Source organism: Coregonus lavaretus, assembly GCF_964263955.1.
Source record: "Coregonus lavaretus genome assembly, chromosome: 5".
Classification (NCBI taxonomy): Eukaryota; Metazoa; Chordata; class Actinopteri; order Salmoniformes; family Salmonidae; genus Coregonus; species Coregonus lavaretus.
In genome coordinates this window covers 2,842,619-2,856,436 of record NC_139992.1, presented here as the reverse complement: position 1 = coordinate 2,856,436, position 13,818 = coordinate 2,842,619, and the positions used below count along the sequence as shown (strand labels likewise).

Sequence of the window (13,818 nt, the reverse complement as noted above, 5' to 3'; positions counted from 1 at the left end):
GATATTTTCCAGTTTAGGTTGCTCTTTTATTGAAAAAGCTTTATCAGAGCTGCTCCCTGTGCGGTTGTCAGATGTTGACCTGTCACTGGTGAGGTCTGACCTCAACACAGTGAGACCTTAGACTTTATTGAAGCTCACTGATGTTGACTTGAGGTCCCCCTGTGCTCACTGTTCTGGTCTGACCTCTGACCCCCAGGGCCCGGCCGGTCATCAGCGTTAACGCCACCCTGGACATCAGCCCTCAGATCCTCAACCCAGAGGAAAGGACCTGCAAACTGCCTGACGCTGACACTCAAGTGTCCTGGTGAGTAATCTAATTAGGTTTTCACTAGTTAAATAGAGAAGATATGGATGTCTGTGTGCGATGCATGGTCCATATCAGGGACTGCATTGATGGGGGGGGGGGGGGGGGGGGGGGGGGGGTTTCTTCATTGAATACAGTCATGTTTAACTGTCAGACAGACTTCCTCTCTAGGGTCTGGTCACGTCATGTTAAACTGTCAGAAAGACTTCCTCTCTGGGAACGTCATGTTTAACTGTCAGACAGAATTCCTCTCTAGGGTCTGGTAACGTCATGTTTAACTGTCAGACAGACAGAGCTGATGTAAGAACATGCAACATGTTTATCTGGTTACCGTTTGGTGCTGTATGCTTGTTCTGAGAACTGTAGAGAACTCTATAGCCTGTGCTTTAGAGTTGAATCTGATTCGTTTTCAGTGTTTTGAGAACTGTAGAGAACTCTATAGCCTGTGCTTTAGAGTTGAATCTGATTCGTTTTCAGTGTTTTGAGAACTGTAGAGAACTCTATAGCCTGTGCTTTAGAGTTGAATCTGATTCGTTTTCAGTGTTTTGAGAACTGTAGAGAACTCTATAGCCTGTGCTTTAGAGTTGAATCTGATTCGTTTTCAGTGTTTTGAGAACTGTAGAGAACTCTATAGCCTGTGCTTTAGAGTTGAATCTGATTCGTTTTCAGTGTTTTTTGGTCACATTTTGTTTTGTCTCCCCTCAGTTTCAAAGTGAAGTACTGTCTTAAGGCGAGTGGGAGAGGCGCACCAGCCTCACTGAGTAAGTATCTGAAGGATATCTACTACCACCCTACACTACGTTGCATCCCTACGGGGCGTTGCTACTCAACAAACACTACTCTGAGATGAAGTGTTACAGCGTTTGCCCCCTATCCTGTCGACAAGCTGTGCTCTCAGAGAACTCCTGTTAGACCCCAAAACACAGCTATCTGACTGGCCATCTACTTCTTATGTCCCAAACGGCACCCTATTCCCTACGTAGTGCACTACTTTTGACCAGAGCCCTATGAACCCTGGTCAAAAGTAGTGCACTATAAAGGGAATAGGGTGCCACGTAGGATGCATAAAGTAGCTACAGCACCACAGCTCACTTCTGAGTCTCTGTATAGACATCCTGTCTGGCTGTACCCAGCCTGTTACCCAGCCTGTTACCCAGCCTGTTAGAGTATAGCTTCAGGCTAGCAGTGCAGCCTGTTAGAGTAGAGCTTCAGGCTATCAGTGCAGCCTGTTAGAGTATAGCTTCAGGCTAGCAGTGCAGCCTGTTAGAGTATAGCTTCAGGCTAGCAGAGCAGCCTGTTAGAGTATAGCTTCAGGCTAGCAGTGCAGCCTGTTAGAGTATAGCTTCAGGCTAGCAGAGCAGCCTGTTAGAGTATAGCTTCAGGCTAGCAGTGCAGCCTGTTAGAGTAAAGCTTCAGGCTAGCAGTGCAGCCTGTTAGATTATAGCTTCAGGCTAGCAGAGCAGCCTGTTAGATTATAGCTTCAGGCTAGCAGTGCAGCCTGTTAGATTATAGCTTCAGGCTAGCAGAGCAGCCTGTTAGATTATAGCTTCAGGCTAGCAGTGCAGCCTGTTAGATTATAGCTTCAGGCTAGCAGAGCAGCCTGTTAGATTATAGCTTCAGGCTAGCAGAGCAGCCTGTTAGAGTATAGCTTCAGGCTAGCAGTGCAGCCTGTTAGATTATAGCTTCAGGCTAGCAGAGCAGCCTGTTAGAGTATAGCTTCAGGCTAGCAGTGCAGCCTGTTAGAGTATAGCTTCAGGCTAGCAGTGCAGCCTGTTAGAGTATAGCTTCAGGCTATCAGTGCAGCCTGTTAGAGTATAGCTTCAGGCTAGCAGTGCAGCCTGTTAAGAGTATAGCTTCAGGCTAGCAGTGCAGCCTGTTAAGAGTATAGCTTCAGGCTATCAGTGCAGCCTGTTAGAGTATAGCTTCAGGCTATCAGTGCAGCCTGTTAGAGTATAGCTTCAGGCTAGCAGTGCAGCCTGTTAGAGTATAGCTTCAGGCTAGCAGTGCAGCCTGTTAGATTATAGCTTCAGGCTAGCAGTGCAGCCTGTTAGATTATAGCTTCAGGCTAGCAGTGCAGCCTGTTAGATTATAGCTTTGGGCTAGCAGTGCAGCCTGTTAGATTATTCAGGCTAGCAGTGCAGCCTGTTAGAGTATAGCTTCAGGCTAGCAGTGCAGCCTGTTAGAGTATAGCTTCAGGCTAGCAGTGCAGCCTGTTAGAGTATAGCTTCAGGCTAGCAGTGCAGCCTGTTAGAGTATAGCTTCAGGCTAGCAGTGCAGCCTGTTAGAGTATAGCTTCAGGCTAGCAGTGCAGCCTGTTAGAGCATAGCTTCAGGCTAGCAGAGTGAGCTCAGCTCAGTTCCCATTAAGACAGCCTGCTGGTTTTGAAAGGCCTCCATCCGGCCTTACATCAGTTACATGCCACCATGCTCTGCCAGCCTGTCTGTCTCTGTGTGTTACATGCCACCATGCTCTGCCAGCCTGTCTGTCTCTGTGTGTTACATGCCACCATGCTCTGCCAGCCTGTCTGTCTCTGTGTGTTACATGCCACCATGCTCTGCCAGCCTGTCTGTCTCTGTGTGTTACATGCCACCATGCTCTGCCAGCCTGTCTGTCTCTGTGTGTTACATGCCACCATGCTCTGCCAGCCTGTCTGTCTCTGTGTGTTACATGCCACCATGCTCTGCCAGCCTGTCTGTCTCTGTGTGTTACATGCCACCATGCTCTGCCAGCCTGTCTGTCTCTGTGTGTTACATGCCACCATGCTCTGCCAGCCTGTCTGTCTCTGTGTGTTACATGCCACCATGCTCTGCCAGCCTGTCTGTCTCTGTGTGTTACATGCCACCATGCTCTGCCAGCCTGTCTGTCTCTGTGTGTTACATGCCACCATGCTCTGCCAGCCTGTCTGTCTCTGTGTGTTACATGCCACCATGCTCTGCCAGCCTGTCTGTCTCTGTGTGTTACATGCCACCATGCTCTGCCAGCCTGTCTGTCTCTGTGTGTTACATGCCACCATGCTCTGCCAGCCTGTCTGTCTCTGTGTGTTACATGCCACCATGCTCTGCCAGCCTGTCTGTCTCTGTGTGTTACATGCCACCATGCTCTGCCAGCCTGTCTGTCTCTGTGTGTTACATGCCACCATGCTCTGCCAGCCTGTCTGTCTCTGTGTGTTACATGCCACCATGCTCTGCCAGCCTGTCTGTCTCTGTGTGTTACATGCCACCATGCTCTGCCAGCCTGTCTGTCTCTGTGTGTTACATGCCACCATGCTCTGCCAGCCTGTCTGTCTCTGTGTGTTACATGCCACCATGCTCTGCCAGCCTGTCTGTCTCTGTGTGTTACATGCCACCATGCTCTGCCAGCCTGTCTGTCTCTGTGTGTTACATGCCACCATGCTCTGCCAGCCTGTCTGTCTCTGTGTGTTACATGCCACCATGCTCTGCCAGCCTGTCTGTCTCTGTGTGTTACATGCCACCATGCTCTGCCAGCCTGTCTGTCTCTGTGTGTTACATGCCACCATGCTCTGCCAGCCTGTCTGTCTCTGTGTGTTACATGCCACCATGCTCTGCCAGCCTGTCTGTCTCTGTGTGTGTGTTATGGCTCCCAGACCTGGGTTTTGCAACGGAAATGAAAACAGGCATTTATTATTGAACAAGTTCAGGTTGTCCCTCCCTACTTCAGTCAGTTTTTGGTCCGTCTGGGGCCTAATTAATAGGACCCAGTGCTGCATGGGAGACCGCAGACGACGCCCCCAATTCATTATTTCTCTCTGGGCCTTTGAACTTCTCCGCTCATGTCCCCTTGACTCCCCTCTAATGGGTTTCAGGAAACTAGAAATGTCTTATTCTAATAGCTACTGTTGCATGAAGCTAGAGGGACAGATAGCTGTGTTTTATGGTCTAAAAGGAGAAGCTAGAGGGACAGATAGCTGTGTTTTATGGTCTAAAAGGAGAAGCTAGAGGGACAGATAGCTGTGTTTTATGGTCTAAAAGGAGAAGCTAGAGGGACAGATAGCTGTGTTTTATGGTCTAAAAGGAGAAGCTAGAGGGACAGATAGCTGTGTTTTATGGTCTAAAAGGAGAAGCTAGAGGGACAGATAGCTGTGTTTTGTGGTTTAAAAGGAGAAGCTAGAGGGACAGATAGCTGTGTTTTATGGTCTAAAAGGAGAAGCTAGAGGGACAGATAGCTGTGTTTTATGGTCTAAAAGGAGAAGCTAGAGGGACAGATAGCTGTGTTTTGTGGTTTAAAAGGAGAGTTCTCTGTAAGTAGCCTATACGGCTCGCATTTTACATTTTTTTTTTACATTTTAGTCATTTAGCAGACGCTCTTATCCAGAGCGACTTACAGTTTAGTGAGTGCATACATTATTTATTTTTTATACTGGCCCCCCCCGTGGGAATCAAACCCACAACCCTGGCGTTGCAAACGCCATGCTCTACCAACTGAGCTACGTCCCATGCGTACAGTGGAGATGTAAACTCTGTATTTGAGCTATTTGTCCATCTTATCTGGAAATGATGTTGATCTAAGACCGCACTCAACAAGCAATATAGGACAATAAGCAAACAAGAAAATACTCATCCAGAGGCGGTGCTCCTAGTGGCCGGTGATTTTAATGCAGGGAAACTGAAATCCGTCTTACCTAATTTCTACCAGCATGTCACCTGTGCAACTAGAGGCAAAAAACTATAGATCACCTAGTCCTCCCACAGGAACGCATACAAAGCTCTTCCTCACCCTCCATTTGGCAAATATGATTCCAGCTTACAAGCAAAAACTCAAACAGGAAATGCCAGTGACACACTCAATACGGAAGTGGTCCGATGAAGTGGATGCTAAGCTACAGGACTGTTTCGCTAGCACAGACTGGAATATGTTTCGGGATTCATCTGATAACATTGAGGAGTTTACCACATCAGTCACCGGCTTCATTAATAAGTGCATCAACGACATCGTCCCCACAGTGACCGTACGTACATATCCCAACCAGAAGCAATGGATTACAGGCAACATCCGCACTGAGCTAAAGACTAGAGCTGCCACTTTCAAGGAGTGGGACACTAAGAAATCCCGCTACGCCCTCTGACGAACCATCAAACAGGCAAAGCATCAATACAGGACTAAAATCTAATCCTACTACACCGGCTCTGACGCTCGTCAGATGTGGCAGGGCTTGCAAACTATCACGGATTACAAAGAGAAACCCAGCCGCGAGCTGCCCAGTGATGTGAGACTACCAGACGAGATAAATGCCTTCTATGCTCGCTTCGAGGCAACCAACACTGAACCATGCATGAGAGCACCAGCTGTTCCGGACAACTGTGTGATCACGCTCTCCGTAGCCGATGTGAGTAAGACCTTTAAACAGGTTAACATTCACAAGGTTGCAGGGCCAGACGGATTACCAGGACGCGTACTCTGAGCATGCGCTGACCAACTGGCAAGTGTCTTCGCTGACATTTTCAACCTCTTCCTGACCCAGTCTGTAATACCTACATGCTTCAAGCACACCACCATTATCCCTGTGCGCAAGAACACCAAGGTAACCTGTCTAAATGGCTATCACCCTGTAGCACTCAAATTTGTAGCCATGAAAGGCTTTGAAAGGCTGGTCATGGCTCACATCAACACCATCATCCCAGACACCCTGGATCCACCCACAACCAGAATGAACATTTCTTTGCACTTTGCTAGTAAAAACAAAAGACAGGAACAACACACCCAGATTCTAATCTAATCAAATCGATTTATCTATCCGCCACCCTTCCTTCAAAATAACCCAGTTTCCCTGTAACAGTAAATCCATAGCACTTCCAGTACAATAGAACATATACAAATTCATAGCTCTTCATGAAGTCTTGAAACATGACCATTTAATTCACAGTAACATTCATTTAGTTGATTTCACGTTTTCATCTGTCTTTACAACTCCAACGGTGTCCATGCTCCCAGGGTTCTATGGGAATGTCCCTAACCAGAGAAAACTATAGATAAGATATGTTTGAGCCCTGTGATAGCCCACAAATGGTCAGCCATCCAAACAATGTAATAAATGGTGATTGAGCCATCACGCTGGGCCTTGGTGCCTGCAAGTCTCCAGTCACCAGTATCACCTTCTCTCATTCTTCCACTACACTCCCAGGTGGTGAGGGTAGGCAACAACACATTCGCCACGCTTAACCTCAACACAGGGGCCCCTCAGGGGTGCGTGCTTAGTCCCGTCCTGTACTCCCTGTATACCCATGACTGCGAGGCCAAGCACGACTCCAACACCATCATTACGTTTGCCGACGATACAAGGGTGGTAGGCCTGATCACCAACGACAATGAGACAGCCTATAGGGAGGAGGTCAGAGACCTGGCAGTGTGGTGCCAGGACCACAACCTCTTCCTCAACATCAGTAAGACAAAGGAGCTGATCGTGGGCTACAGGAAATGGAGGGCTGAGCACGCCCCCATTCACATCGACAGGGCTGTAGTGGAGCGGGTCGAGAGCTTCAAATTTCTCGGTGTCCAGGATCTATCATGGTCCAAACACACCAACACAGTCATGAAGAGGGCACGACAACACCTCCTCCCCCTCAGTAGGCTTAAAAGATTTGGCATGGGCACTCAGATCCTCAAAAAGTTCTACAGCTGCATCATTGACAGCATCTTGACTGGCTGCATCACCGCTTGGTATGGCAACTGCTTGGTTGCAGGGCCAGACGGTTGCAGGGCCAGACGGATTACCAGGACGCGTACTCTGAGCATGCGCTGACCAACTGGCAAGTGTCTTCGCTGACATTTTCAACCTCTTCCTGACCCAGTCTGTAATACCTACATGCTTCAAGTACACCACCATTATCCCTGTGCGCAAGAACACCAAGGTAACCTGTCTAAATGGCTATCACCCTGTAGCACTCAAATTTGTAGCCATGAAAGGCTTTGAAAGGCTGGTCATGGCTCACATCAACACCATCATCCCAGACACCCTGGATCCACCCACAACCAGAATGAACATTTCTTTGCACTTTGCTAGTAAAAACAAAAGACAGGAACAACACACCCAGATTCTAATCTAATCAAATCGATTTATCTATCCGCCACCCTTCCTTCAAAATAACCCAGTTTCCCTGTAACAGTAAATCCATAGCACTTCCAGTACAATAGAACATATACAAATTCATAGCTCTTCATGAAGTCTTGAAACATGACCATTTAATTCACAGTAACATTCATTTAGTTGATTTCACGTTTTCATCTGTCTTTACAACTCCAACGGTGTCCATGCTCCCAGGGTTCTATGGGAATGTCCCTAACCAGAGAAAACTATAGATAAGATATGTTTGAGCCCTGTGATAGCCCACAAATGGTCAGCCATCCAAACAATGTAATAAATGGTGATTGAGCCATCACGCTGGGCCTTGGTGCCTGCAAGTCTCCAGTCACCAGTATCACCTTCTCTCATTCTTCCACTACACTCCCAGGTGGTGAGGGTAGGCAACAACACATTCGCCACGCTTAACCTCAACACAGGGGCCCCTCAGGGGTGCGTGCTTAGTCCCGTCCTGTACTCCCTGTATACCCATGACTGCGAGGCCAAGCACGACTCCAACACCATCATTACGTTTGCCGACGATACAAGGGTGGTAGGCCTGATCACCAACGACAATGAGACAGCCTATAGGGAGGAGGTCAGAGACCTGGCAGTGTGGTGCCAGGACCACAACCTCTTCCTCAACATCAGTAAGACAAAGGAGCTGATCGTGGGCTACAGGAAATGGAGGGCTGAGCACGCCCCCATTCACATCGACAGGGCTGTAGTGGAGCGGGTCGAGAGCTTCAAATTTCTCGGTGTCCAGGATCTATCATGGTCCAAACACACCAACACAGTCATGAAGAGGGCACGACAACACCTCCTCCCCCTCAGTAGGCTGAAAAGATTTGGCATGGGCACTCAGATCCTCAAAAAGTTCTACAGCTGCATCATTGACAGCATCTTGACTGGCTGTATCACCGCTTGGTATGGCAACTTCTTGGCGTCCAACCGCAAGGCGCTACAGAGGGTAGTGTGTACGGCCCAGTACATCGCTGGGGCCGAGCTCCCTGCCATCAAAGGAAGGCCCTAAAAATGGTCAAAGACTCCAGCCACCCAAGTCATAGACTGTTCTCTCTGCTACCATACGGCGAACCGTACCGATGCACCAAGTCGGGAACCAACAGGACCCTGAACAGCTTCTAGCCCTGAGCCATAAGACTGCTAAATAGATAGTTAAATAGTTAAAGGGATACTTCTCTGTACAGAGAGACATAAAAATGGTGTCCACAAGTTCATCTGACTCTGGGGAAGTGGATAAAGGGCCTCATTGCCAAAATCCCCAAGTATCCCTTTAACCAAATAGCTACCCGGAATATCTGCATTGACCCTTTTTGCACAAACTTTTTTACTCATCACATACTCTGCTGCTGCTGTTTACTATCTATCCTGTTGCATAGTCACTTTATTCCTATTTATAAACTCAGCAAAAAAAGAAACGTCCCTTTTTCAGGACCCTGTCTTTCAAAGATAATTCGTAAAAATCCAAATAACTTCACAGATCTTAATTATAAAAGGTTTAAACACTGTTTCCCATGCTTGTTCAATGAACCATAAACAATTAATGAACATGCACCTGTGGAACGGTCGTTAAGACACTAACAGCTTACAGATGGTAGGCAATTAAGGTCACAGTTATGAAAACTTAGGACACTAAAGAGGTCTTTCTACTGACTCTGAAAAACACCAAAAGAAAGATGCCCAGGGTCCCTGCTCATCTGCGTGAACGTGCCTTAGGCATGCTGCAAGGAGGCATGAGGACTGCAGATGTTGCCAGGGCAATAAATTGCAATGTCCGTACTGTGAGACGCCTAAGACAGCGCTACAGGGAGACAGGACGGACAGCTGATCGTCCTCGCAGTGGCAGACCGCCTGCAAAGGATCGGTACATCCGAACATCACACCTGCGGGACAGGTACAGGATGGCAACAACAACTGCCCGAGTTACACCAGGAACGCACAATCCCTCCATCAGTGCTCAGACTGTCCGCAATAGACTGAGAGAGGCTGGACTGAGGGCTTGTAGGCCTGTTGTAAGGCAGGTCCTCACCAGACATCACCATTAACAAAGTTGCCTATGGGCACAAACCCACCGTCGCTGGACCAGACAGGACTGGCAAAAAGTGCTCTTCACCGACGAGTCGCGGTTTTGTCTCACCAGGGGTGATGGTCGGATTCGTGTTTATCGTCGAAGGGTCCGTCATGGTCTGGGGCGGTGTGTCACAGCATCATCGGACTGAGCTTGTTGTCATTGCAGGCAATCTCAACGCTGTGCGTTACAGGGAAGACATCCTCCTCCCTCATGTGGTACCCTTCCTGCAGGCTCATCCTGACATGACCCTCCAGCATGACAATGCCACCAGCCATACTGCTCGTTCTGTGCGTGATTTCCTGCAAGACATGAATGTCAGTGTTCTGCCATGGCCAACGAAGAGCACGGATCTCAATCCCATTGAGCACTTCTGGGACCTGTTGGATCGGAGGGTGAGGGCTAGGGCCAATCCCCCCAGAAATGTCTGGGAACTTGCAGGTGCCTTGGTGGAAGAGTGGGGTAACATCTCACAGCAAGAACTGGCAAATCTGGTGCAGTCCATGAGAAGGAGATTCACTGCAGTACTTAATGCAGCTGGTGGCCACACCAGATACTTACTGTTACTTTTGATTTTGACCCCCCCCCCCTTGTTCAGGGACACATTATTCAATTTCTGTTAGTCACATGTCTGTGGAACTTGTTCAGTTTATGTCTCAGTTGTTGAATCTTGTTATGTTCATAAAAATATTTACACATGATAAGTTTGCTGAAAATAAACGCAGTTGACAGTGAGAGGACGTTTCTTTTTTTGCTGAGTTCTACCACAATTACCTTGGTACCCCTGCACATCGACTCGGTACTGGTAACCCGTGTATATAGCCAAATTATCGTTACTCATTGTGTATTTAATATTACTTTTATTATTACGTGTTATTACTTTTCAATTATTTCTCTATTTTCTTTCTCTCTGCATTGTTGGGATGGGCCCGTAAGGAAGCATATCACCTGTTAGTCTACACACTGTTGATACGAAGCATGTGACAAATAAAATTAGATTAGATTTTGTCTTTCGGAAATGAGTAATTCCCCTGAAGTCATTGCTTATATCACACTAGTGCCATGAATGTAAAACTAGCTCTCAGTGACTGTGTGTCACTAACCAGGCCTCATGTTTGCCGTCTGTCTGTGTCCTTGTCAGCGTTCCAGGTTCACCTTGTCCTGGACAGACTCAAACACAAGGGGGCGACAAAGAGAGTTCTGTTCCTCCACAGCAAGACGTCCCAGTACACCAAGAACATGACGGTCAGCAACGGCCAAGGACCAGCCTGCGAGGAGCAGGAAGCCTTCCTCATAGTGAGTTACTATTGTTAAGTATTGCTCTAGGCCACAGGTGTCCTCCGTGTAGCTCAGTCGGTAGGGCATGGCGCTTGGAACGCCAGGGTTGTGGGTTCGATTCCCACGGGGGGGCAGTATAAAAAATGTATGCACTCACTAACTGTAAGTCGCTCTGGATAAGAGCGTCTGCTAAAATTACTAAAATGTGTCAAACTCATTCCACAGAGGGCCGAATGTCTGCGGGTCTTCGCTTGTCCTTGATTGATTAATTATGGTCACTAATTAGTAAGGAATTCCCCTCACCTGGTTGAATAGGACTTAATTGAAAGGAAAAACCTGCAGACACTTGGCCCTCCATGGAATGAGTTTGACAACCCCTGCTGTAGTCCTTCCTTATAGAGATGCTGAGCAATAGACTTTATTGTCCTGTGTGCATGTGTTCATGGAATGTGTTGAGCACTCTAATACCCTTTACACAGTACTGAGCTGAACCAAGGTCGAGCTGCACTATGTTGGCCTGGCCCAAGGTCGAGCTGCACTATGTTGGCCTGGCCCAAGGTCGAGCTGCACTATGTTGGCCTGGCCCAAGGTCGAGCTGCACTATGTTGGCCAGGCCCAAGGTCGAGCTGCACTATGTTGGCCTGGCCCAAGGTCGAGCTGCACTATGTTGGCCTGGCCCAAGGTCGAGCTGCACTATGTTGGCCTGGCCCAAGGTCGAGCTGCACTATGTTGGCCAGGCCCAAGGTCGAGCTGCACTATGTTGGCCTGTCCCGTAGTTCCTCTAGCCATAATGGAGAGGACAATGTGAAAGAACATAGCTGTGACAGGACAGTATGGACTGGTCGGCATGACTCCTACATTTACAGCTTCACTGATTTGTTTACTGTTTACTTCACTTTTACTAAACCCTACTAGGGATGGTCATGAGTAATTGAGTACTCGAACGGACATCAAAACTCAAACTTTAACCAGAGATTAAAAAAAATAAAAATAATTCTAAGCTATTTGGTGGAATTCCCCACATCAGTACACCACCAGCCTGTACCGTTGACACCAGGCAGGATGGGGCCATGGACTCATGCTGCTTATGCCAAATCCTGACTCTGCCATCAGCATGACGTAACAGCATTCATCGGACCAGGCAATGTTTTTCCACTGGAGCCGCTTCTTCTTGTTTTTAGCTGATAGGAGTGGAACCCGGTGTGGTCGTCTGCTGCAACAGCCCCGTCTGTGACAAGGATCGACAAGTTGTGCGTTTCTGAGACGCCGTTCTGCACACCACTGTTGTACTGCGCTGTTATTTGCCTCTTTGTGGCTCCGCCTGTTAGCTTGCATGATTCCTGCCATTTTCCTTTGACCTCTCTCGTCAACGAGCTGTTTTTGCCGCTGACTGGATGTTTTTTTTATTTGTTGCACCATTCTTTGTAAACCCTACACACTGTCACTCAGGAGGGCAGACGTTTCTGAGATACTGGATCCGGCACGACTGGCGCTGACGATTATACCACGCTCAAAGTTGCTTAGGTCACTCGTTTTTTGCCCATTCTAACGTTCAATCAAACAGTAACTGAACGCCTCGATGCCTGTCTGCCTGAACGGGGTGGCGTACCTGATAAACTGTCCGGTGAGTGTGTGTTCCAATGACGAGCTGCAGTTTGAGAATAATTGCTTCTCGTCTATCTTCTTCTTCGGCTACTGTCACGCCCTGGCTCTGAGGACTCTTAATTGTTGAGCCAGGGTGTGTAGGTTCTCTGTTATAGTATTCTATGTTTTGTTCTAGATCATTTATATCTATGTTGGCCAGGGTGGTTCCCAATCAGAGACAGCTGTAGCTCGTTGTCTCTGATTGGGGACCATACTTAGGCAGCCTGTTGGCATGTTACTTTGTGGGATCTTGTTCCGAAAGGTTTGTGTTGTAACCTAGGACTTCACGTATCGTTTGGTTTATTGTTTTGTATCGTGTATTAAGTACTATTAAAGAATGTACGCTTATCACGCTGCGCCTTGGTCCGCTTCATCTGTCGACGATCGTGACAGCTACTTTGCGAACTGCTAGTGCCATTAAGAAATGGTTAGCCTGGGCTATAACCCCCTTAAACATAGACAGGTTCCACACTGAAAATATGTAAAGGAAATATGTAAAAACATTAGTTTGATGAAGACAGAGAGATATTTTCATCAGAATCATTAAGCCTAGGCCTACTCACCAAAACAGATGTCGTGGCCGTAATTCATCACCAGACAGTGTTCGATGTGGAATTGTTCATCCATGTTGAAAATGACAAAGAACAGGCAGAATAAACCAAATTGAACGTCTGTATATATATATAAAAAAATTAAAAATTAAAAAAATGATTTTGGTTCGTAAACCTGAATTAATGTTCTTTAAACTCGCCAAACTGAGACCCGTTTCAAATTATCACTCTGAGAATAACTGTTCTATATTATTCTGTTAAATTACATAATGTTTTTTACATCTAAAAATATAAAATACGTATGTCTTGTCTGTGATAAGGGCTCAGGAAATAGGAGCGTATTGTCTGCTAAATGAACAAAACAAGTCTATTCCATTGCAGCCACAGGATTCTACAAGCAAGCACCATTACTGAAGTTACTGCCTTTTTGAAGATTGTGTTCCATGATATAATATAACCAGTTGATATTATGGTCAATTGGTAGAGCACGGCGCTTGTAACGCCAGGGTAGTGGGTTCGATCCCCGGGACCACCCATACACAAAAAAAAAATTATGCACGCATGACTGTAAGTCGCTTTGGATAAAAGCGTCTGCTAAATGGCATGTTATTATTACTATTACAGATTGTGTTCCATGATATAATATAACCAGTTGATATTACAGATTGTGTTCCACTATATAATATAACCAGTTGATATTACAGATTGTGTTCCATGATATAATATAACCAGTTGATATTACAGATTGTGTTCCATGATATAATATAACCAGTTGATATTACAGATTGTGTTCCATGATATAATATAACCAGTTGATATTACAGATTCTGTTCCATTATATAATATAACTAGTTGATATTACAGATTGTGTTCCATG

General features: G+C 46.9%; 1 protein-coding gene across 1 annotated transcript in view; it reads left to right on the top strand.

Moving 5' to 3' along the window:
* Nucleotides 1-13,818, top strand: part of LOC311129624 (integrin alpha-V-like) — an 82,458-nt gene that overhangs the window by 46,178 nt on the left and 22,462 nt on the right. Inside the window, exons 15-17 of the mRNA XM_084161971.1 lie at nucleotides 197-304; nucleotides 1,010-1,065; nucleotides 10,610-10,764. Of these exons, the coding sequence (XP_084018097.1) occupies nucleotides 197-304; nucleotides 1,010-1,065; nucleotides 10,610-10,764 (319 nt within the window). The remainder of the gene's footprint in view (nucleotides 1-196; nucleotides 305-1,009; nucleotides 1,066-10,609; nucleotides 10,765-13,818) is intronic.